At 39.4% G+C, this 25,352-nt stretch overlaps 1 protein-coding gene across 7 annotated transcripts in view; it reads right to left on the bottom strand.

Moving 5' to 3' along the window:
* Positions 1-2,317: 2,317 nt before the first annotated feature.
* The window catches only part of Cntn4 (contactin 4), a 975,079-nt gene continuing 952,044 nt past the window's right edge, over positions 2,318-25,352 (bottom strand). For 6 of the 7 annotated variants that reach the window (XM_031382782.1, XM_031382784.1, XM_031382783.1 and 3 more), the window contains 6 exons: positions 24,462-24,696; positions 22,067-22,179; positions 21,101-21,287; positions 20,552-20,664; positions 8,159-8,327; positions 2,323-4,931 (listed from right to left, as the gene is read on the bottom strand). In XM_031382782.1, the coding sequence (XP_031238642.1) occupies positions 4,831-4,931; positions 8,159-8,327; positions 20,552-20,664; positions 21,101-21,287; positions 22,067-22,179; positions 24,462-24,696 (918 nt within the window). In that variant the 3' untranslated portion in view covers positions 2,323-4,830. Of the gene's footprint in view, positions 4,932-8,158; positions 8,328-20,551; positions 20,665-21,100; positions 21,288-22,066; positions 22,180-24,461; positions 24,697-25,352 lie in introns of all 7 variants that reach the window. The other variant, XM_031382788.1, reaches the window with a different exon arrangement.

Below are 25,352 nucleotides of genomic sequence, written 5' to 3'. Positions count from 1 at the left end.
AGACTGGGGAATGTCATGTTTAGTAAGACCCATATTAAATACCTCAGCCTTATAGTTTCTAGATTTTCCTATCTATCATGTGGTTGACTTTTTTTTTTAAAGACTTTTGTCTGTTTGACCTATATTATTATAACTGTTAATCTCGATCTGGCCATAACCACGAGGATAAAGAACAGAGGCCAATTTTGTTTGAACTCTGCTGAGAGTTGCACTTTACATTCCAGTTGTGGAATTCGGACATTTAATCTGCATGGCCCATTTAGCACAAGGGTCAAAAGGGGTCTGCTCTCGTGCTGGGAAGTCTGCCTTGCATAGAGTGATCATCTTTTGGCAGGAGGCTTAGAAATCATATGAAGTAGCAACAGATAATGCCCCTCCATTGACAGATGAAATTATTTAAATACCAGCTGCAGAAGGGATGCCTGTCAGCAACATGTACTAATTATGGGCCTTAGAAGAAAATGGACAGTACTGAAGGTGATTTTGTGGAAAACTGGGCACCTAAATAAGGAACCTACTGCCTTCCTTATTCTATGTAAACTTAATATTGCTATTTAGTGTTAGTTTATAGTCTATTTATTGTAGTAAAATGATTAAATATTACAGTTGTTGTTACATTCCTGGACAGACACAATAGGTAATTACAAAAAATAATCCATAATATTTGGAGAGCTATGCATTTAGAACGTCCTACAGATTATCCTAAGTAAAAAAGTAGTATTTGTTAGAATACACCCTAGATTATTAGAATCTACAACACATATAATTAGTCTTTCACTTAGGATGCCTTTGTGAGGCCCTAGTGACTGGCATTTTGTAATGGAATAATATTTGTATTATTTCATATATTGTAATATATATATATATATATATATATATACACACACACACACATTATATATGTATATGTGTGTGTGTGTGTGTGTGTGTGTGTGTGTGTGTGTGTGCGTGTATGACTAGAAATCCTTAATTTTAAGGGCCTGTATTTTAGGTCACTATGGTTGACCACATCTTCAGTGAGAATCCAATGACAGTTTTAACAACATGAAAATACAATTAAGTCTTGATGATTGATGAGTAATGGAAGAGGGAGGGGTGACAATCTAGTATAAAAAATAACCTGTTAGTTGATGTTACATAAATCCTATGGCATTTAATAATTATGGGATGCTTGTATAAGCAACGTTCCTTGCGTATATTGGTAGGTAAGCATTTGGAGCAGTTTAACAAGGATTTTAATAGTCTCCTAAATGTTAAACAGCTGCAACCATTCTGTTTCAAGATAAATGCTCATGGCAACTCCCATGTTATTGACCCAGAGAATTCAGTGCTTACCTTAGAATCAAAGTTTATCGCCTACTCTGCAACCCACATGGAAAGGTGCTGCTGTGTGGAGAAGGCTTGTTAGCTCAGTAAAAATGTACTTATGTTGATGGGATCCAATTACCTGTCAGGATAGAGCACCCTTTTATACAGTAAAATCACAGGTCAGTAACACCCAAAAGAACTTGAAGAGGTTAAAGAAAACAAATTTTCTTAGTAGTCCTCTCTTGGGAATACCGTCCAGGAGTGGCACACCCACCTAGTTGTAGGCTGGGGCTTAGTGCTTGAGAAGTTCCCTTGGTTGGCCATACATAGAAAGCCTATTGTTTACAGCCTCCCAACACCACGTATTCTCTCACCTCGAGACACATCATTCTGCTCTCAACAGTGTCCCTGTGAGTTAAGGCTTGGTGTGAGCAGGACAGTCAGCTTCTGGGATCCACATTGATCACACACTTCCTGAAGATCTTTCACCTTGAGCAGACACTAAACCCAGAAACACAATTGGTTTATCCTTCAAACCACACACCAAGAAGACTTTGCAAGGTTTCTGTACACCCGAGAGAGTAGCCAGGTTCTTATTTTCCTCAAGGCTTTGGTATTACCAATACCTTTGGTATTTCCTGAGCTTCTGCAATGACCCTGTGAGATGTTAATTAGTTCCATTCTGCTTGGTCCAGTTAGGGGAGTTGTATTTGTTGCTTGCAAACAGTGGCCCCTACCCACAAAAAACAAACAAACAAACAAAAAAGCCCACCAAAGCCAACAAATCAAGCAAAGTTTGGTGAAGGTGCCCATGTGACACTTGCTAAACTCTTCAGTCCAGTTGATAAAGCTGAGAGGTGAAAAAAGGTGATTAAAGCATAACACTAGAAGCCACTGGAGCTTTCCAGAGCATCACAGAAATAGTGAGACAGTCCACCCTGCTTGGTTTGCTATATAGCACACAGGCAGGCAACTGATGCAAAATGCTACTTCAAAGACCTCTTCAATCAATTCATCAATGAGTATTTATTGCAAGGCACTGTGCTAGGCACTATGGAGAGTACATGGAAGAGAGGACCAATGTCCCTGCCCTCAAGGAGCTTACAATCTAGTTGGGAAGACAAGGCATACATTCAAGGAAAAGTCAGTAACAATACAAGAGTTGGTTCAAATGCAAGATAACAGTACAAGATATTTCCAAAAGTAGTACCCTATGAAATACTAAATGAGGGTTGCAGCAAATTCAGAGGGATAACATCACAAGGTCAGGCATGTGGGAAGACCTCAAGATGAGCTAGCTGGAGTGTTGGAGGAACCCAAGGACCATTGATATTTGGGTTTGAGAGTGAGGGAAAACATTTCAAGAAGGAACAGCCATGAGACTGAAAGGCACAGAGGTGAGTTCAAAAGCAAGCAGTGTTCAAGGACCAAGTAGGGCTCATGTGACTGTATATTGGAGTAAGAGATTTTAGAGTAAGAAGGACCTTACATGCTTAAGATTATATAGATTTTATGATTTTGGGCAATGGGTAGGGAAAACAAAAGTACACCTAGATCAAATATACAAAATCTTGGCTAGCCAAGAAAAAAATATTCTACTCTCAGCTTCAAGACATTGATTACTTTGAGTTTGATCCTCTCTGCTTCCAAAGAGTACTTGAAATGGTGTCTTCAGGATTGTTCAAAGTCACCTTTGGAATTGGGTCATCTAGTTTTGGGGCCAGAGCTGGAGACTTTTTTGTCCCCCTGTGATCCCAAGTTGTAACTAGCACAAGGGTAAGCTAAAAATTTCCCTGACAAGCAGGAAGGAATAATGCTCCCAGAAGGCAGATATTTTTACAAATGACAGAATATTTATTAACAATACCTTTAAAAAAGATTACATATGCTAGATCACTGGTAGATATCATTTACACTGGGGTTGGGACTACCTGGGGTATCAGGTTTTTTTCATTCATTTTATTACTTTGTTGATTTTTTTGCATGTGATTTTAAGTCATATTTTAACATAGAAGAAAGCCATATCAAAGTAAGAAAGGAACACAGCTGAAATACTGACAATATTTTCCCTGTTACCATCCTAATTTTTACACAAATGGAATTGATGATGCCTTTATTGGATGAATATAATTAGCAAGTTGAAAAGCTATATTATGTGTAAGCAAAAATGACAAATTACAGGCAATTGTGAGCTCTCCAAGAAAGAAGGAAAAGGTGACTGTGTGTTTTCATGTGAAAAGCTTTATAGAAAATCTCATTGCCTTCTATGTTCCACCCTTGTCAGCTTACAAAACCTCCCCCATCATAATAAATAGTTATTTTCATAAGAATAAGGTTTGTCAATATTGCCATCTTTCATTGTATGATCTTAAGATTTAGAATGTTAAGCTTATAAAGCAACCAGACTAGCTACTGCAAAACGGGAGAGACATCAAGATACAATACATCTGTACTACGAATAGTTTATAGAGTTATATGTAAAATTCTTTGCAGCAGCTATTCCTAAAATAGGAAAAAATTTCAAATTACATATGTTATTGTCACTCAAAAGAAGGGCTCTGTCATTACAGATACACATGATATCTATAAGAAGTTTTGAAATTATAAATGCATTGACAGATTAAAAAATTTACATTCAAAACAGATATGTCTAAAGAGTAAAATTACCTTTAATCCCATGAAAGATACATGTTTGACTATAGTAACTTTTCATCTATGTTACTACAGGATATGTAACTTCAAATTCAATGCCTAAGATAATGCTACTACAAAGACGATGCTAAAATAAAGTCTTACCAGGTGATGCTAAGTTCAGGGATGGTAGAATTGCACAAGGTACCTCTTGGGCTGGGAAGTTTAGCTTTTGGGATGTGTAGTTCCTGAAACCATCTCAAATTGTGTTCAACAACAAAATTCACAACAGGGTGGGAAAACATATCACATATGGTAAGGGGACTCAATTCAATGCATTAACCATTCAAGGGATAATTTATATACAGCAGCCTTGAGTTACAGACCCAGTCTCCAGCTGTTTTGACACTGGATCTCTGTAAAACTGTACAAGTCATTTGTAATTCATTTGCTGAGATGAGTTTCAAACTCTGCCCTTAAAGGAAATCGGCTCAAATCATAATTGTGTGGTTCGTGTTGCCCAGAGCATTTTACAGCAGAGGAAGAAAAAAAAAACCAATATCTACATTATATGTTAACTTTAAAAAATTCTATAAAACACTAAATATATAATAAAAAATATGCATATAAGGACATATGTAAACTGCTTTGGTAACATCATATTACAGATGTCTTCAGTGCATTGCAGAGTTTCCAAAGAAACTTCAGACAAAGCTAGATTTGCTTTGAGGAAGTACTGTATAATGCCATTCCTAACGAAGCAAAAAACATTTTTTTTTTCCAGTAATAAGATGTACTTGAACAACAATATTACTTAGTACTGGGTGTCTTCAAAACAACTAGCTAAATGTTGCTTATATTATAAATAGCAAGTCCTTTAGATAACTTTTGTCATAAACTAGACCTGGCTGTGAGAGAAATCATTATTGTACTGATGGCTGACAGCGTACACGCGTTGGAGGTAGAAGCCCCAGATCCTCTTGCATAGGAATCTGAAAAGAGAGAATAGATTTGATCATCAGGGTCCCATCCTGTATATAAAGGAAAAAAAAAAAAACTCCAGGGCTTACCAAGACAGCATGGCTGGCTGGGCTCTAACAACAACAACAACAACAAAAACCAAAACCAAACCAAATCAAACCAAACCAACCAAACAAACAAACAAAAAGACATCCTGTTTGTTTGTCCATCATCTGGCTATCTATTTTACTTTTATTATGTGTGTATGGGTGTATAGAAATGAGTGTGTGCTCAGGTATGTGTGTACACAGAGAATGGATATGGAAAGGAGAGGATGCCTTCCTTCCACCTTGCTTTCTCGAGGTTGGGTCTCTTACTGGCCTGGAACTTACCAAGGGATCTTCCTGTCTCTACCTCTCCCGGGCTAAGACTACAAGGTGTGTGGCTTTACCTAGCTTACTTTTTAAACACAGGCTAGGGTTCATATTTGGATACTTCAGCTTGCAAGTGCTTTACTGACTGAGCTTTCTTTCCCAGCCTACCTCCACGAGTCTATCAGTGATTCATTAACATCAGTTCCATGATGACCTATCTGTGGTCCGGGAGCAGGTCAGGAATCATCCTGTGGACTCTTTAGATTCCTATAACTTGAGGGCGTCCACATCCAGAGTAATAGATACTTCAATATTACTAAGAATATGCCTGATAGAGGTGGCTTTGAAACTGATACTCCCTTTCAGTTCCACTTCTGTGCTGCGCAGACGATATGACACTCAGCTCTTATAGCCCCCTCTGTGGACCAGATATTGTCACTTTTCTGTCCATCAGATAAGGAGACGCAGCTCCCAAGAGATGAAGTAACTAACTTCTCTAAGATTGCCCAGCTCAGTGAATGTCACGATTGGGAATCAAAACCATGTTTGCCTAAGTAAAGCTCTAACCAACTTCTTAATGTGGTCTGTACATTTTTCTTAATAGAAGCTTTCTCATCGTTAGTCTTGGCTTCTTTAAGGCTGTCCGATCTCTCTATTCCTTCAGGGAATACATGATGCTCTGCTAACACTCAGATCCTCATTATATGGCCCCTATAAATGGTTTGCAATGGATGAGAGCAAGAGTCAGTGAGGAAAAAGAACAATCTTTGCAGTGACCAGAAGTTTGTAGTGAGATTTAAGCAAAGTGACATAAATAAATTCGAATTTTGTGTTGGTGTGGGCTGGACCTTGCTCCCAAACTCACGGTGTGAGGCTCTCTTTCAGCAGAAATCAGAGCCCTTGTTTGGTGATAGCCTCATATACATAGCAAGTTCAAGGCCAGTCCGGGCTACTTAGTGAGACCCTTCCCCCCCAAAAAACAAACAACAAAACAAACAAAAAGAATGCAATTCAGAGGCATTCAAATCCATTATTCATATATATATATATATATATATATATATATATATATAAAACATATATTGACCACATAAACTATATAATATATAAGCCATATGTATTATATACATTTATACAAACATACATACACACATATGTACATATATAATGTATGCATATTAGTTTTTATATAAGTATGAACTCTGTCTCTGGGGCATAGCTTTGGCCTCAGTTTCCCACTAATGCCTATACTATTCTGGAACACAGACAAGCATTTATTGAATCCTTCCTAAATGATAGGCAATTCAGAGAACAGGTGAAATGAACAAGGACCTCTTTACTCTTCTGAACTGAAAAAAAAATCTCTCAGAAGCCATTAAAATTGCCCCGTGTCTACTTTGCTACCATTTCCCATCTGTAAGACAAAACAGCCCTTTCCTTTGAAAAATAAAATGATGGACATGTAGCTGATACTTACTCCAGCTCTAAAATTAGGGTCTCTGTTGAGGATATCACCCAAGGTTTAAAATATTATCTTTCCAGGGATAGCTTGAAAGTTTATAACTCCAGCTAGCACTAATCATATAATAGCCAGAATTCAAATCCAAAGGGCAGAAAAATATGGACCTAGATACCTAATGGAAACCTGGATACCAAGCCAATCTCTTCATTATCATTGTAAAACACTCCGTAAACAGACAATTTAGGGGTATGGTTACTCTAATCCTGGCACTTAGGGAGCAGAGGCAGAAAGATTTCTGCAAGCTGGAAGACAGCTTCCTCTACATAAGCAGCCCAGAGTCAACCAGGGCTACTTTGTGAGAGCCTACTTCCAAAACAAAAGCAAAAGACAAAAAAAAAAAAAAAAAAAAAAAAAAAAAAAAAAAAAAAAAAAAAAAAAAAAAAAAAAAAAAAAAAAAGGTGCAATCCCTTTGCAGTAAGCACTTTTAGAAGAAGCTTTGTAAGCAGCTCTGTTCTCTCTAGATGCTTTCTAAATTGTGCCAAATAGTACACAAATAGTCACTAAACTGCCACACTCCACTCTCCAGCTCCTGCCAATCATTATTCTGATTTTTAACTTGGTACATTTTCTGTTTATTAAAATAAAGAAAATCATACAGTAAAAATTGTATGCTGCTGAGATGATTTGTAAACATAAAACTTAAAAACAGAATAGAATGCATTTGCTCACAAAAGCTACTCTCTCGTACTGTTTGACAACATTCAGAAATGGAGACAATTAACTATATATAGCCATATGTGTTTTTACATGCAGATTTCATATTCTCAATTGAAATATAGCACATTAACTTCCAAATGTTTCCAGCTTGAGAGTGAAAAATTACACTAGTTTACTGGGAATAAAACACCATATCCTTGCTAAGAACTTTTTAGCCAGAGCATACTAGCACTGGGGAAGCAGAGGCAAGTGGATCTCTATGAGTTCAAGGCCAGCCTGGTCTATGCAGCAAGTTCCAGACCAGTTACACTGCATAGGGAGACCTGTCTTAAACAACAGCAATGACAACACGCAAAGCTTTTTGTCTATTCTTCCTAACTGTATTATTCATTAACTCTAGAGGCTATAATTAATGAGGGGACTATGTACTTATCAGCCAAGTGGTCAACAACCCTTTGTGCCTTCTGAAGGGCAGCCTTCATTTACTCTTTTGATTGGCCACTGACTAAATCCATCAAACCTAGGCAAAGAGTTTATTTGCATACAGTATCTTGAAATCAGGCAACATCAGATATGGAAGAAAGGATGTTCCTTTCATTCACCTTAATTATGACTCTTATCAGGCTCCATGTCTTTGAAGCCTTGGGTCACCCGAGGTACTGACGTAATAGGCAAAGGAAAAGGGTGAGATGAAAAGAGTTCTTACTTGATATCTTTGGGATGCGGATTTGCTCACTGCTGCTGCCATCTCCTCCATCACTGAATGGCTTGATCTCTATGATGTAATCTTCATCGAAAGGTAAAGAAAGCTCCACTGACGTTTTGTTTGTTTCAATGACAGATGTGCTGCTTTGCCTGTTCCATCTGTACAAGACCTGCCCATGCAGAAAGACGGGTGTCATCTGCTGTCCTAATGGATGTGGAAAGATATGGTATATTCCTTTTTTTTTTTTAATCCCTGTGTGCCACTTAAATGTAAAACAATGGAAGTGCTCTGACAGCCTGCTCACATGGTGAAGAAGGCTCATCTATGGTGAGGGTCAAATTTGCTGCCACCATGTTGTGGAGGGTTAGAAGGAAGAGTTGAAGTGGGAAAGGAGAGCAGCCTGTGTGACTGTTCTTTCACATGGGTAAGTTAACATGTATTGAATTATAGAAGACTAAATATCTCTTTAAGAATGCAGAGTCAGTGACACACCAGGAGCCTTGGCACCAGAACAGACTTGACTTTGTGTGACCCTAGGGCATTTACTTCATCTCTCTTAACTTCAGTTCTCTCTATTGTAAAATGGAGACAAAACTACCTGCTTTTCAAAATTTTGCAGACTGACTACAGTTAAGGGCTGGGTTCAAAGAACAACGAAAGGAAGTTTATCTATGCAGGCTTAAATGGAACAAGATGAACACCCACAGCAGGGCTTCCAAGAACAAGAAACACCCAGGAGGCTATTATTGGGAAAAAACTTTTTGAAAGAGGACATTTCTACACATATAGACATTTCATGAATGGCAAGGGCAGTGAGCTCTCCACTTTCCCTCCCACTGGGACTTCCTTTAAGGACCACAGAGAAGAAGCTGTCAGTGACCATCTGGAAGTGTGGTACTTCTGAAAAGTTCCACTTGTGCACCTTTGTTTTCCTTCCTGGACCTCTTAGATGCTGAGTTTGGACTGTAATGTATCTGATGACATGGCTCACTAGGTTTCCCGAAAACACAATGGCTTAGGGCTCTGGTGGTTCCTCACCCGAACAGGGAAGAAAATACAAAGGAATAAAAATGTGCACCTGCCATTATGTGCCCAGCAACAACCATGAGGGCAACCACCCTGTCGTTTCTGACTCTTATAGGTAACTCATCAATGTCACCACAATCTCACAATGTGGATGTTATTTCACCTTTTTTCAGGTGGGGACACTGAAGCCCAGGGAACTCTTATGGAGTAGTGGAAGGAATTTGATTCCTAAGCCTACAGTCCTAAATCAAATGAGCCTACCTTCTTCATCTTCCTGTGGAGTATAAAGGATGGATGGATTACACTAGTGGTTGTTAGACATGGATGTTTTGGGACACTTACTGGTTCCCTTATCCTATACTTCTTAGCAGAGTTAAGAGGGTAGGGTACATTTTTTCCCTTTGGGGGTTGGGAGGCACTCATCACTGTCTGCAGACATGCTTGAATGTCACATAGCTACCTGTTTAGTGAGTAGAGACCACAGTCATGGCAGAATCTTTTACAATGCTAAAGGTGGCCCCACAGCAAAACATGGTCTTACTCCAAATGTGGGTAGGTAAGGGGTGGACTTCTACTCCTGACTGCCAGGAGGGAATGCAGGCTATGATATACTTTTATTTTAAAAATATTCTTTCACATAATGTCAATATGAGATTAGGATTGCAAAGTCAGTCTTGCCTCAGAATCACCAAACAAGATACTTAAAACATCATTTGTTCAACCCATCTCCCAAGTTGCAAATTGCTGAGGTCTGAGGTCAGAGCTGAGAACTGAACTCTTCCCTTTCTTTTAAGTTTCACCCTACACCAATGTTGCTCGAGCATATATCCCAGTTTGACAAACACAGAACCAGTTCGTGTTTTCCTAAGACCCCTATGAATACTGATCTACTGAGGTCAGAAATATATGGTCAGTCTTCTATTGCAAGACAGAAACAAACATGAATGGAATTCATAAAATTTCCTTTACATAGTTTAGATCCCATTTGTTCCCTGGCATTTTATCACCTTAATTTACAGCCCTCTAATACAAGGTGGAGAATGCAATTTCCTTAAGGTAGAAAGATTCACAAGCCCTCCTCTTCTGTACACAGGCTGAAGCATCAGCTGTGCTAGGCTCAACATCCCTTTGCCAATAAATCCTGGGGCACTGCTTCTCATCCCAGCCCTTCAGGAGAATGGGCTGGCTCATGGGATGCAAGGTCACATCTTGCTTGGAGGAATAAATTGCTTCTTTGATTTACTTCTGGTCCTTGTAAGAGCTCAGAGAATCCAACCAGTTTCAAGTATAAATCCAAAAGAAACATTTCCAAGAAAAAGCATACTGTTTTCTTAAATCAACACTGCTTATCTGTCTTGTAATAATGGTGACTGCCTTGGCACCTAAATAAGGCCAACAAAAGCTGTATTTATTCTAAACACTTGGTACAGCTGATTGACATGAAGGTCGGTCGTGCTTATACCTGATATACAACAGGCAGGGACAAAGAGAGGATACCTGGGACTCATGACAGCAACAGCAAACACTGACTGCTTTTGCTTCTCCAGTGTTGGAACACTTCTATTCCCAGCTACAATAGTTATTATTTTGACCTCAAAGATGGCAACCTGAGACCTGGAGAGGGTAGACAATTGCCTGTGGTCCCATGACAAGTAAGTGATTGACCCTATGTTTAAACCTAAGTCATCTAACTCCAGAGCCTGGATTATTTATATCAAATTGGTCACCACCTCTGGGTCAAGTTGCTTTCCTTCTGGTCTCTGTCTTCATATGTGCAAAATAGAGGGAATAGACAGACACCTTAAAAGGGGGTAGGTGGTGGGAAAACAGATGGCTCATGGGGAAAGGAATCTGTCACCCAGCCTAATGATGTTGATTAGACCTCTAGGATCCACTCAGTGAAAGGAGAGAACTAAAGACTGAAAGTGACCTCCAGATACATGCTGTATACATGTGGGTATACGTGAATGTAAATGAAATATAAAAAAAAAATAGCTAAATAAACACAGAAAATGAGTAGCCTGAGGATCATATGCTGCTTGCATGTATTATTTTTTGACCACCTTAATGTGTGATTTTTTTTAATACCAGCTTTACAAAATAAAAAATTATGCATGGAGGTTTATAGTTATTGTCAAAAGATACTGCCATAATGATTGCTATGGTTTGGGTAGTCATCTGCTGTAAAATCCATATGATGTTAATTGCTACTATATTAATTTTAAAAGGTAGAACATGGTGGCTTATGCTTACAATCCTTATACATCCAAAGCTTATACAAAGCTTAAGATGCTTACATATTTAGGATGGTGAGGCAGGAGGATTACTATGAGTTTGAGGTTAGCCTGGCCACAGTGAGTTTTAGATCATCTCTGACTACAGCATTAGATCCTGCCTCAATATCAAACCAAACCAAAAGCAAACCAAACAGAACCAAACCAACCAACCAAGCAAACAAACAAAAAACATGGAATACCTAAGAGGTGATTAGACTCAGTTAAGATGTGACTGAACTATGAGACTTCTACCCTCATTATAGGGTTGGTGCTGTTGTAGGAATCCTGTCCTCTTTTGGTGCTTCAGTCTCTCATCTTCTGCTATGTGATAACAGGTCAAAAGGACTCTCCTTGTAAGCCAATAGCTTTGTACTGGGATACCTAGCCTCCAGAAATATGCTTCTGATTGTCATAAATTAGCAAGCCTCAATTATTCTCTTCTAGTAACTCACAGAGATAAAGATAGCAGAGTAAGTATACTTCTCATTGGACCTAATTTCCCTAAATCCACTCCCCAGTCCCCCACCTCTCTTGACAGTCACAAAGTCCCTTGCTGTAGTTACCAATATTTCACATTCTGTTACACTGGCATGTATTCACCTCCAGACCTTCATGACTTATACCTACATACTTTCCCAGAGAGCTCTCTGTCTCATTTCTTCTTTCATTTAAAGCCCAATTGAGATGTCACCCCTAAAGTGGCTTTCCCTGACCTTTATATAAAGAACATGTCTCTCCTATGTGCCTCTTGGCTCTCTACAGTCTCCTCACCTTCATGTCTTTTTTCTTGTAATATTTTACTTTCAACCACCATGTCTATCTGCTGATTGCCAGGCAAAATAAACAGTGGTCAAGGGGCAGAAGCAGATTCTATATTGTTGTGTTCAGATCCCAGGCTTGGATATTCCAGAGATATTATCTTAGCACATCTCCATGTCTTCAAAGTTAGGGTTAATAGACTCAGTAGATTCTAGGAATTTCTTCTTTAAAGGGTTATTATGAAGGTGAGACAATTAAGAATCTAGGATAGGGGCCTGCACCTTCCACCAGGGCAGATAATCAGTGTCTCGGTCCCTCTGAAGACCTCACAGTCTGAAGGCCTCTCAGGAGATCTGCTGTACCCAGGGCAACAGACCTCACCATCTGAAGGAATCCCAGGAGATTTGCTGCACCTACGGCCGCAGGTCTCCCAGGAGACCTGTAGCAATCCAAGGACACAGGAGGCAGGCTCCAGACAGAGACACCCAGGCCAGTTAACACCAGAGATAACTAGATGGTTAAATTCATGTGCAAGACCTTAAGCAATAGAAGCCAATATACTTTGGGATCATGACAACCCAGTAATCCTACCACAGCAAGCCTTGGATACCCCAACACATCTGAAAACCATGATGTTGACCTAAAATCCTATCTCATGAAGATAATAGAGTCCTTTAAGAAGGATATAAAAAACTGAAAGAAATGCAAGAAAACACAGGTAAACAGGTAGAAGCCCTTAAAGAGGAAACAAATAAATCCCTTAAAGAAATACATGAAAAGAAAATAAAATATTGAAGGAATTGAATAAAGTGGTCCAAGACCTAAGAGTGGAAGTAGAAACAATAAGAAATCACAAATAAAGGCAACCCTGGAAATAGAGAACCTAGAAAAGAGGTCAGGAGCTACAGATACAAGTATCAATGACAGAATACAAGAGATAGAAGAGAGAATCTCAGGTGTAGAAGATATTGACACAACAACAAAAAAATACAGATCATAAAAACCTCCTAACCCAAAACATCCAGGAAATCGGGGACATAATGGAAAGACCAAACCGAAGAATAAGAGGAATAGAAGAGAGTAAAGATTCCCAGCTCAAAGGACCAGAAAATGTCTTCAACAAAATCATAGAAGAAAACTTCTCCAATCTAAAGAAAGAGATGGCCATAAATGTACAAGGAGCTCACAGAACATCCAAGAAGAAAATCTTCCTGTCACATAATAATCAAAACACTAAATGTACAGAATAAAGAAAAATATTAAAAGCTATAAGTGAAAAAGGCCAAGTAACATATAAAGGCAGACCTATTAGAACTATACCAGACTTTGCAACAGAGACCCTAAATGCCAGAAGAGCATTGACAGAGGTCATACAGACCCTAAGAGAAGACAAATGCTACTATACCCTGGAAACTTTCAATCATCATAGATGGGAAAACCAAAATATTTCATGACAAAACCAAATTTAAACAATATCTATCTACCAATACAGCTCTACAGAGGATTCTAGAAGGAAAACACCAACACAAGGAGGGTACTTCCACCAAAGAAAAAAACAAGAAATTAATCATCTTACAAGAAAATCAAAAGGAGAGAATCACATACACAAAATGTCACCTTCAAAAGCAAACATAACAGGAACTAACTATTATCTGCCTTTAATAATTCTCAAAATCAATGGACTCAATTCCCCAATAAAAAGACATAAGCTAACAGACTGGATATACAAGCAGGATCCAGCATTTTGCTGCATACAAGAAATACATTTCAATGACAAAGATAGACACTACCTTAGAGTAAGAGGCTGGAAAGAAGTCTTCCAGGCACACGGTTCCAAGAAACAAGTCGAAGTTGCAATTCTGCTATCCAATAAAAGAGACTTTCAACCAAAAGTTATCCAGAGTTGGGAAAGGATATTTTATATTCACTAATGGAAAAAAATCAACCAATAGAAAGTCTCAATTCTGAACATCTATGCCCCAAATGCAAGGGCACCCACATTCATAAAAGAAACTTTACTAAAGATCAAAACACATGTCAAACCCCACATAATAACAGTGGGAGATTTCAACACCCTTCTCTCACTCTCACCTATAAGACTAGATAGGTCACTGAAACAGAACAACTAAACAGAGACATACTGAAACTAATAGAGGTTATGAACCAAATGGACTTAACAGATAAATACAGAACATTTCACCCCAAAACAAAAGAATGCACCTTCTCAGCACCTCATTGTACCTTCTCCAAAATGGACCAAGTAATCAGTCATAAAACAAGCCTCAACAAATACAAAAAGATTGAAATAATTCCACACAGTCTGTCAGATCACCATGGATTAAAGCAAGACTTAAATAATGACAAAGCCAACAGAAAACTCACATACCAATGGAAACTGAAAAACTGTGCTCAGTGATAATATGGTCAGGGAAGAAATAAAGAAATTCAAGACTTCTTGGAATTCAATGAAAATGATGACATAGCATAGCATACCCAAACTTATGGGATACAATGAAAACAGTGTTAAGAGGAAATTTCATAGCACTAAGTATCTTTTAAAGAAGTTGGAGAGATCCTACACTAGCAACTTAACAGTATACTTGAAAGCCCTAGAACAAAAAGAAGCAAACACACACAGGAGTAGACAGCAGGTAATAGTCAAATTCAGGGCCAAAATCAACCAAATAGAAACAAAGAGAATGATACAAAGAATCAACCAAACCAAAAGCTGTTCTTTTGAGAAAATCAACAAGAAACACTAACACCTAGCCAAACTAACTAATGGGCACAGAGACAATATCCATATTAACAAAATTAGAAATGAAAAGGGAGACATAACAACAGAAACTGAGGAAATTCAAATGATCACCTTATCCTATTACAAAGGACTATACATAACAAAACTGGAAAATCTAGATGAAATGGAGGCTTTTCTAGACAAATACCAGAAACTAAAGTTAAATCATGGTCAGATAGATAAACTACCTAAAAAGTCCCATATTCCCTAAGGAATCAGAAGAAGTTATTCAAAACTTCCTAACCAAAACAAGGCCCAGGGCCAGATGACATTAGTGCAGAATTCTACCAGATCTTCAAAGAACAAAGAGCTAATACCAACATTCCTCAAACTATTCCATAAAATAGAAACAGAAGGGACACTACCTAATTCATTCTATGAAGCGACAGTTACTCTGATAAGTAAAGCACACAAAGACCCAACAAAGAAAAAGAACTTCAGACCAATTTCAGTTATGAATATTGATGCAAAAGTACTCAATAAATTTCTAGCAAACCGAATCAAAGAACACCTCAAAACTATCATTCACCATGATCAAGCTGGAAGCTCCTCAGAAAATTGGAAATAGATAATCCTGAAGATCCAGCTATCCCACTCTTGGGCATATACCCCCAAAATACCACACCATACCCATGGGCATGTACTCCACTATGTTCATCTGTGATGGCCAGAAGCTGGAAACAACCCAGATGTTCCTCAACCAAAGAAAGGATACAGAAAATGTGGTTCATTTACACAATGGAATACTACTCTGCTATTAAGAACATGGACATCATGAGTTTTTCAGGCAAGTGTAGGCAACTAGAAAATATCATCCTGAGTGGTGGTAACTAAGACCCAAAAGGGCATGAATGGTATGTACTTGCTAATAAATGGATACTAGCCAAAAAAGAAAAAAAAAAGAAAAGGAAAGAATACCTAGGATACAATTTACAATTCACAGAACTAAAGAACAAGCAGAAGGGCCCAAGTGAGGACTCCTCAATTCCACTTGAAAGGGAGAAGAAAACAATCATGGGAGGCAGAGGGAGGGAGGGACCTGGGTGATAGAGGGGAGGGGGAAGGGAGAAGGGAAACAAGATCAGATATGGAGGGATAGACAGGAGACAAACTCTGAGGGCCAGCACAATGAATGGAAATATGCAACCTCCAGGAGTGAGAGGTGGGAGGGACCCTCTAGAAAGCACCAGAAACCTGGGAGGTCAGAGACTTAGGTGAAATGCCTACCTTTAGTAGAAAGACAGGGCGTCAAGTGGAGGGATAGGGTTGCCATCCCACAGTCAAAAAGTCTAACCCAAAATTGTTCTTGTCTAAAACAACTGCAGGGACAGAAATGGAGAAAAGACTGAGGGAAAGGAGATCCATTAACAGGCTGAACTTGGGATCAATCTCAAGGGTCTGCTCCAAGGCCTGACACTATTACTAAGGCTATCGTACACTTGCAGACAGGAACCTAGCATGGCTGTCCTCTGAGAGGCCCAACAAAAGCTGACTGAGACAGATGCAGATACATCCATTGGACTGAAGTTGGGGACACCTGTGGTTGAATAAGGAAAAGGATGAAGAAGCTGAGGAGGAGGGTGACCCCATAGGAAGACCAGTAGTATTAACTAACCTGGAACCCTGAGATCTCTCAGACACTGAGCCACCAGCCAGGTAGCATACATGAGCTGGTCTGAGGCCCCCAACTTATACAGGAGAGGACTGCCTGGTCTTGTCTCAGTGGGAGAAGTACCTAACCCTTAAGAGACTTGAGGCCCCAGGGAGTCGAGAGGCCTGGAGAGTGGGGAGGCATCCTCTTGAAGACAGGGGTGAGGAGGAATGGGATGAGGAACTGTGGAAGGGGGGAACTGGAAGGGGTCAATGTCTGGACTGTAAAAAAATAAAAGTAATAATAATAATAAAGAATTTTGGATAGATATCTAGCGTTTTTGTTGAATGAGCTTGCTCACCTTAATTCACTTATTTGCGTGGGTGATTTATTTTGCCACTGAGACCAGAAGTTATTCCTTCAAATCTGATTATTAGGTCTCAGGATGTCCACATATCCAGAAATAAGCATAAGCTGAACTACAGAAAGATTTCTAGATTAGATAAAACCTAGCATTCCTTGGCAACTTGTGAAACTGATTCCCATTTGCCAAAAAGGACTCATTTCAATTACCACTGGCAGAAGGGACATATTGCTACCTGTGGCACCAATCAGCATATCGGCCTCCAGGCTCCTTCAGTATCTCAAATACCTATTATGTCTTTCAAAATCCATGCTAGCTCTCCAGGCCTCTCCCTGCCCCAGAGCTATTCATCCTCTTGATACTCCTCATGATTTCTTGTTTGCTATTCTCAAGATTCTCTCACTATGCTCTATTCTCCTTCTCCTGCCTTCTCCACTATTTTCTCCTGCTCTCCCGTTCCCCTAAACCTGGGCATGTCCAGACTGCTTTCTTCTCTGTGGAATCTTTCAGATGCCTCTGGATATTTTCTTTCTCTTACTCACAAGAGAAAACCTTCCTCCTAATATTGGATCAGCCGTGCCAGCAGTTTCTATATTCTCAAAGTCTAAATCCAAAAGATATAAATGACATGCTTAACACCCTAAAGGATGACCTCATTTGATCTGATATTTGAGTCAGAAAGAGAACTAAATGCCCTAGTTTTAATTTACTCTCACATTTCATTCTATTACTACAGAAGTAAAAATAGTTTCCCCCAATCCTATATGAAGAACAACAGAGCTCTTCTGCTAAATCAAATGTTCTTATGCTTCTCTTGGACTGCTTTGCCCTTCATATTCCTTCCGTGATGTATGGGGCTTGGACTAATCTGTGCACAGGCAAACATGTTTGAAGGGGCAATACACTCAAGGCGGGCCTTCTTGGGAAGACATTACAGTGAGAATCTGGTGTGAGAATTTGTGAGAAGAAACTGGTATACAAAGCACTGACTGTCAACAAAGTAATCATTGTTACCAGTCAGCAAGTCTCACCATGGCAACTGCTCCATGTACCTGAGAAAGCCAAGGGCAGTCCAACAGACTTATGGATGGGCTTGAATGCTCATATATAAAATAAGGAGTTTTACTAGATGATCTCTAATCTTTTTCTTGGTTGCCTCAAATTCTTTGAGCAGCTCATCTGCCTGTTATTTTATTTTGGCAGCAAGCTGAAAACAAGCTTAAAGTCCACTAGAATTGTTCCCAAGGACTCAAAGGAATAAGACACAAGTCCAGATGACATAAAGACAAATGTTGGCTCAGTTGTACTTTCTGGGAGCCAGGTTGTTCAAGAACGAACTTAGCGCAAAGGAAGATGGACTTTTCTCCATTGCTGGAAGTAAGCAGGCATTCGCTATGCCATGTTCTATTGAGATGTCAGGGAAGAAAATTCAGTGCACTGGTCGAGTTAAGGGCATTTTGCTGCCCGTCTATCCTCAGGAAGAGTGTGACATTTTGCAAAGCTTTTGATAAACTATTACCGCCATGGTTACGTTGGTATGCTTCTGACTGCTAGTGAGTTTACAGTAATCTATTAAAAGGAAAAAAAACGTGACTTCCCTTGCAATTTTGCAAGTCCACTTAAATAAACCCTCCCATAGTTTTCATTATTTAAGGAAGATTATAAAACAAAGTTTACAATTTTGAATTTTTCTCAAGGAGAAGAGCTTAGAAGTCAACATTTTCAGTAGTCTAACAGAATTTGGAACAATTTACTCATCACTAGTCAAGTCGCTTTACATATTTGAAGTGTTATGCTTCTGAGAAGTGTTATGCTTTCTTCCAGTTAAACATCTACAGTTCCTTCCTTCATTCCTCACAGAGGTTGGGCTAGACTCCTGGTCATGATCAACTCACAGATTCATCTGACCTACACATTTGGAGACAGCCAAGACTGCTGTTCCTTACACACTCAGGACCCTTCACATAGGGATGATAAACTATCTCTTGCACATGTCTTCTCCACCTGCATCCCTTTAAATCTGATCTGGCCTCATACCAGCTAGGTTCATCCTTAGCTTTAAAAAGGATACATAGCTTTTACTCACTGCCCCCTTCCACTGAAGCTCAGGGCCCTATCAGAGGTTCAGCTACCTGAGATGGCCACACTGTAAGAAAGCCCAAGTTCCCCATGGGGAGAGTCTCATGGACTGAGTGATCTCTGGCTGCCCTCTATCTTTTGAAAAGCCATTCCTAGTGAGGCAGCCACACATGTGTGACTTATCTTAGGGATGCGAAGCACTGATGCTGCCCATTTTGGTCAAGTGAAGACTGTAAAATCATGTTTTAACCCAATTTTCATTGGCAATGGGAAGTTTTCATTTAGTCAAAAGCTAGAGAAATCATATAGGCATCAAGAGTAGGTACTGCTTTGATAGGGGACCTGAGTTCAGTCCCACGTCAGGCAGATCAGAGCTTTCTGAAACCCCAGTTCCATAAGATAAAACTCTGTCTTTTAACCAGGGGTGCGCATGAGTGTGCACACACATACATGTGTGTGTGTGTGTGTGTGTGTGTGTGTGTGTGTGTGTGCATTCATTTCAAAGACAAGCCAGCATTTATGTGATCTGGAAGACAGTATTTTCAGCCTATTTTCTTACAGAGAAGCTCTCTACAGAAACAAGAGCAGGATTGAGAGTGACATTGGGAAGTTAAAAATGTTAGTTAAACATAAACACATACTCATGTGCACACTTATACACTGTATACTCGAGTGCACACACGCACACACACACACACACACACACACACTGAGAAAATAAAGCCATGCAGCCTAAAGCAAATGGTAAGGGTCTGTTTTGCGGGGATTTTGTCGAATCCCAATCACAAAGCCTTTAACAATTTCTGATCTAGCCTACATAAACCTAATATTTATATGAAGTGGTAGCTTGTGTACCTGTTCTCCAGAGGTCTATATGTAAAGGTTTGATCTCCAGCCTTTACCTGATAGTGTTACCTGAAGATGGTGGAACCTACAAGGGGTAGACATTGTGAGTGCTCTTGCAGGGGGTTTTGCAGAATGGAATTCTAGCCTCTCTCTCTCTCTCTCTCTCTCTCTCTCTCTTTCTCTGTCTCTCTCTCTCTGTCTCTCCTCTCTGTCTCTCTGTCTCTCTGTCTCTCTGTCTCTCTCTCCCTCCCCCCCTCTGTCTCTTTGCCTCTGTCTGTCTCTCTGTTTCTGTTTCTTTCTCCCTCTCTCTGCATCCTGGCCACTATGTACCACACTGCCCTTCCATGATATACTGCCTACTAGAGGTTCAAAAGCAACAGTTAACCAACCACTGACTGAAGCTTCCTCAAGTGTAAACCCAGTTAAGTCTTTCTTTTGTTTTCCAAACTGATTATCTCTATCTTGGTTATTTACAAGAGAGAAGCAGGACCAGCTTACCCAGGTGAGAGCCTAAATCCTGAGAAGTTAAGACAGGGCACACATAAAGTTTACATGAGTCTACTTTAGGGAAGAGATTCCTGAATGGGAAGCTTTCCACAGACTCCTTTCCTGCTAATAGCAGGATTAGGTGTCCTTGCAAAAAGAAATTACCCACTTTGTATCCTTTTACTTCTGACTCATTATCCAGGGCCTTCACTTGATCCCAGTTCAGGATAATTTTGGAGTCCGATGAATTCCATATGATGTTTCCAGGGGGTTGGCTTGGTGCTATAAAAAAAAAAAATTAAGATAGACGAAGTCACAGATTATTAAATCTCAATGGATTCTGAGGAATATCCCCTTACTCGAATTCTAGAGTAGAGGCAATTTAATGGGCGATTGCACTAATATGTGTCTTCAAGGTCACCGAAATCTGAGGAGATACAGCACTGCAAATGGAAAAAGATTCAGTTGGTCGCCTACCATTTATAGCTAAAAGAAGTAGTCCTTCCCAGTGAGGAGAAAAACATTTATCTTTCTGTCCTCTGGAGCAATGAATTTGGCACGCTGTTCTGAAAGGTTCAGTTAAAATGCTAAGGTGCATTTGAATCCATATAATGATACCAATTAGTATGCAAATGATCCCTGGGAGGTGGGGATAGGTAATGAACTTGGAGTGTGTTTGATGAATCCCCAAAATATTTCTGAGTAACTCTGTCCTTACGTGGCTTTCTGGTCGTGACATTGACTGTCGCACTGGAGGGTCCTGTTCCAGCTGAGTTATATGCCTTGACAGATAAGTGATACAGAGCACTTCCTTTCAAGTTGGTGATTTTCGTGGATGTCTGATTTCCAACTGTTCGTATTTTCCTAGCATTTTCTTCCTTGTCATCATGTCTCCAATATTTTACCTAAGAAAATAAAAGGAACGACCTTGGAAATTATATCCACTGGGGATACTTCCAATGTCATCAGGTAATATTATTGTTATGCAAATTCTTATGATGGAGGTAAATTTCTATGTTAACTCATGGACAGAGCCTTTTAGAATAAGGAGATCCGCATGATTTGCAGAATTATCCACAGTAAGAAAATTTGCTTTTGTCTTATTTTCTCACTGAGATGGCCAGTGTGGAGAATCATCAGTGGCTATTTCTGTCATTTCCACCACCTTTGTTTTGAGTCCAGGTGATTCTAAGCATATAATATTGAAAAATATTTTGAAAGATTTTTTTAAGAAATTGTGTGCATGAGTGCAGACACTCAGGCGTATACATGTGAATACAGGTCACCACAAAGGCCAGAAGAGAGCATCAAATTCCCTGGAGCTGGAGTTAGAGGCAGTTGTTGAATTGCCCAGGAAGGATGCTGGAAACTGAACTCAGATCCTCTGTAAGAGCAATGAACACTCTTGACTTCTTAAACCATCTCCCTATCCCCACAGGCATATCATATTTAAGCTCCTTTTATTGCAAATCTTTAGGTAAAGAAAGAGAAATATAATAATAAACTTAAACATAAACATAGGTAAAGGGTGGTCTCACAGTAGATTCTTCTATTAATGGTATGGTAGAACTAGGCCTCTAGAACAGATATCTGTATAAGGCAATGTGGGTCTTCTCCCATCAGTGAATGTGCCTTAGACATCTCACCAAGAGATATAGATCAAATGCACTAATCTCAGTCTTACCTCATAACCTTGAATCCGTCCTCTATTCTTCCCAATAGGGGAGGCCCAGAAAACTTCGATATCTGTGGCAGAAAGACTCCTGGCAAAGATACTGGCGGGTGGCTTGGTGGGTTCTGCAAATGAATTCAGGAATATTTATTACTGGGTCAGCTTCATCACAATGGGTGTCTATAAATGGGGTTAGAAGGCAAAAAGAACCCATGGCCATATGTCCTTCATACTTGTGAGACACACAATCCTTCCCCCAGATAAACAATTATAATCTGTAGTGTGGTGGTTAAGAAAGAGATATTTTGGAAGTTTTACAAAGGTCTACACAGCAGTAAATGGAACTAAAGTGACCCAAGGGCAAGTTTAGCAATAAGTTTTCATAGTCGGCAATTTGTTCGGGTAGCTCTTTCTCTGTTGAGTTATAGTCTCAGTTGCTGGATTATAAAAACAAGCGAGAAAGAAATGAGCATAGTTAACTGAATTGACTACATTTCAAGAAAGCTGCATGCCAGCTTAGTTTTATAAGATAATCTCTAAGCCCCTAGACAAGTCATTTACAGTTTCTGGGATTCAGTATTCCCAAATGCAAACAATAGACTGAACCAATAGTTTCTCACATTTTAGTGGCTTTTGCCAGATTTTTATGTGAGTTGTATACCATTTGTATATAAAATTTTCTTTTAATATTCTGCCTTACTGAAAAACCTAGTTTAGCCATGACTTAAATAATAACATTCACAAAATTTTACCTTGGGTAGCTGTGTGTTTTTTAAAATGTAATTCAAATCAGTACATAACTATTTGATACTTTTAAAACTACATCTGTTCCAGGGACCCATTACTGATATACAAAAGCACCATCTTCATTCTCTTAATCCCCAACATATGCTATAATAAGGCTCCTCTTAAAGCTGACAAATTTTTCAGTTACAATTTAGTGTCAATTTTTATACTCCTCTATATTACATAGTCCAGGAAATATTAGACATGGAGATCTCTATTTACACATAACAATAAGATTCTGCTTATGTGTTAATTCAGAATTTTTTAAATGTTACCTGATACACAGAGGAAAACATTAGCCATACTCAGGAAACACTGTCTTTTATGAAAACATATACCCAAACTTCAAAACTTTAAATATGTTGGCATAACCATTATCATAGCGAAAAATGCAGATGCTATAAATATTATGGCTATAAATGATACTCAAGACATGAGACATAAACACCTATTCCATGTAGCAGGCCTAGGGAAATCACAGGAAACCTTTGCTGTTCAAGGCGAGGCCAGAAGAATGAATAGGGATTTGTAATATAAGACGGAGAACAGGAAATGCAGAAGCGCATGCAAGAGGACAGATTTGGTTTGGAACATTCCCAATCTTTTGCATGTGGTTATAGTATGTAGTATGTAGGGGAGAGCTGAGAGAGTCAGCAGAGAGGTAGCAGAGAGGCCATGGAAGGCTGCCACCTCTGTGGGAATCATTTTTCTACAAGTAAATGAATGTGCAGTTTCCTTGATGACTCCAAACTGTCTCAACTTTTATATGCTATCTTGTGATTTAATTCTGAATATCATTATTACAACAACAAGGGTGAGCTTTGAGCATACTTAGGACTATGTGAGAGGCATTCTGAATGCAAGACCCTCCTGGAAGAAGTAAGTGTGAGGCCTTTGGAACAGTATGGCAGTATGAATGGTAATCAAGCTGCATCATGATTTCCTCTCCTATGAAGTGAGAGTTGGAGCAAATTGGCTTAAAACACAAGTGATGGAAAGAGGGGAACATTCTATATTGATATTCGCCTAAAGGGATAAAATAAGATTCTTTAAAAATAATGATAACACACAGGTACAGGGTATTTATGTATCAATAGATAGATAATAGGTACATAGAAACATAACTGAAGACAACATAGGGCACTTGCATGCTTGGTTGGTCTTAGCAATGTAATCAATTGGTGGGGAGCCTTGTGTTTTCATATATGATAGAGTAGTTAATGAGTTTTCTTGTTTTGGAGACAGATTAAAATATGTAACCCAGGCTGGTCTCAAACTAGCTAACCTGCTTCAACCTCCTATATTTTGGGATTACTAGAGTATACACACATAGCCAGAGTGTGTTTTTGAGAGAAAGATAGAAAGACAGAGAGCGAGCCAGAGAGCCAGAGACACAAAGACAGAGACAAAGATACAGAGACACAGAGAGAGGCAGAGAGAGGGAGAGACGGAGAGAGACACACAGCATATGGTAGATAGTGAGCCAATGATTTTATATTATATTTGTCTGTAAGGAAGATATTCTTTTGATTTGTATTTATGTTATACTCTAAATTGATGGTACATCCTGAAAGTAACACCATTTAGAATTGAAGAAATATTAAGGTAGCATGAACCGTACCTTCTTCAGCAGAATACACCAACGTGGTGGGACTGAAAGGGCCTTCCCCTTTGTTATTGAAGACACCCACTTTAACCTCAAAGGGAGAGAATGGACGCACGCTCTCATTCCTGAACACGTATCTGGAGGCATCAGCTGAAGCCAGCACAGTCAGCATCCAGATCATTTTGCCATGTGGCCGGAAGGCCACCACATAACCAAAGCCTCTGCCATTCTGTAACTCCTCAGGGACCGTCTGGGGAGGAAGGGAGGTTGTACTCAGAACACACAGTAGTTTGATTCAAATGTTAAAGGGAACTCCCCAATTCTTGCTTCTGTTGATTCAACTGTTAAAGACTATTCCTCACCAATTGAAGTTGGGTTTCTTTTGGAAGCACCTTTTAAACTTATGGCTATCCTTTAATCTGCCTCGGATATTCATGTGGTACCAGAGCCTTGAAAATGAAATGAAGATCAGCTCTGGAGAGTTGGGCTCTGGTAAGGTGGACTCAACCCTGAAAGAGCTACCAGTGATGCTCAATTAAACCACACAGATGATTAAAACAAAAACAAAAACAAAACAACAACAAAAACCCTTCCATTAGGCACCATCCAGTAATCATTTTCCTTGGGTGTCAAATAGATGAATTCACAAAAAGGGGCCATCTCTGCTCAGGCAAGATCCTGCCCCAGAGGAAAGACTCTGAGCTCAGCTGGGAGGGAGGAAGAGATTTCTTTCCTTGCCCTGCTGGGGCTGTGGGTGAATAAAAGGCTTTTTATTTCAGGGGACATTGTCTAAAATCTTTGGAACACATTTCAAGCCTTTTCTGAAGCTTCCACCTCCTCTCTCAAAATCAATTTTTAATAAATTGGTCACTAACCTTCCTCCAGGTTGTTTAAAGAAATACCTCA

Source organism: Mastomys coucha, unplaced genomic scaffold, assembly GCF_008632895.1.
Source record: "Mastomys coucha isolate ucsf_1 unplaced genomic scaffold, UCSF_Mcou_1 pScaffold20, whole genome shotgun sequence".
Taxonomy (NCBI): domain Eukaryota; kingdom Metazoa; phylum Chordata; class Mammalia; order Rodentia; family Muridae; genus Mastomys; species Mastomys coucha.
The sequence above is the reverse complement of the archived record's forward strand: the minus strand, read 5'-3'. Positions and strand labels throughout refer to the sequence as shown.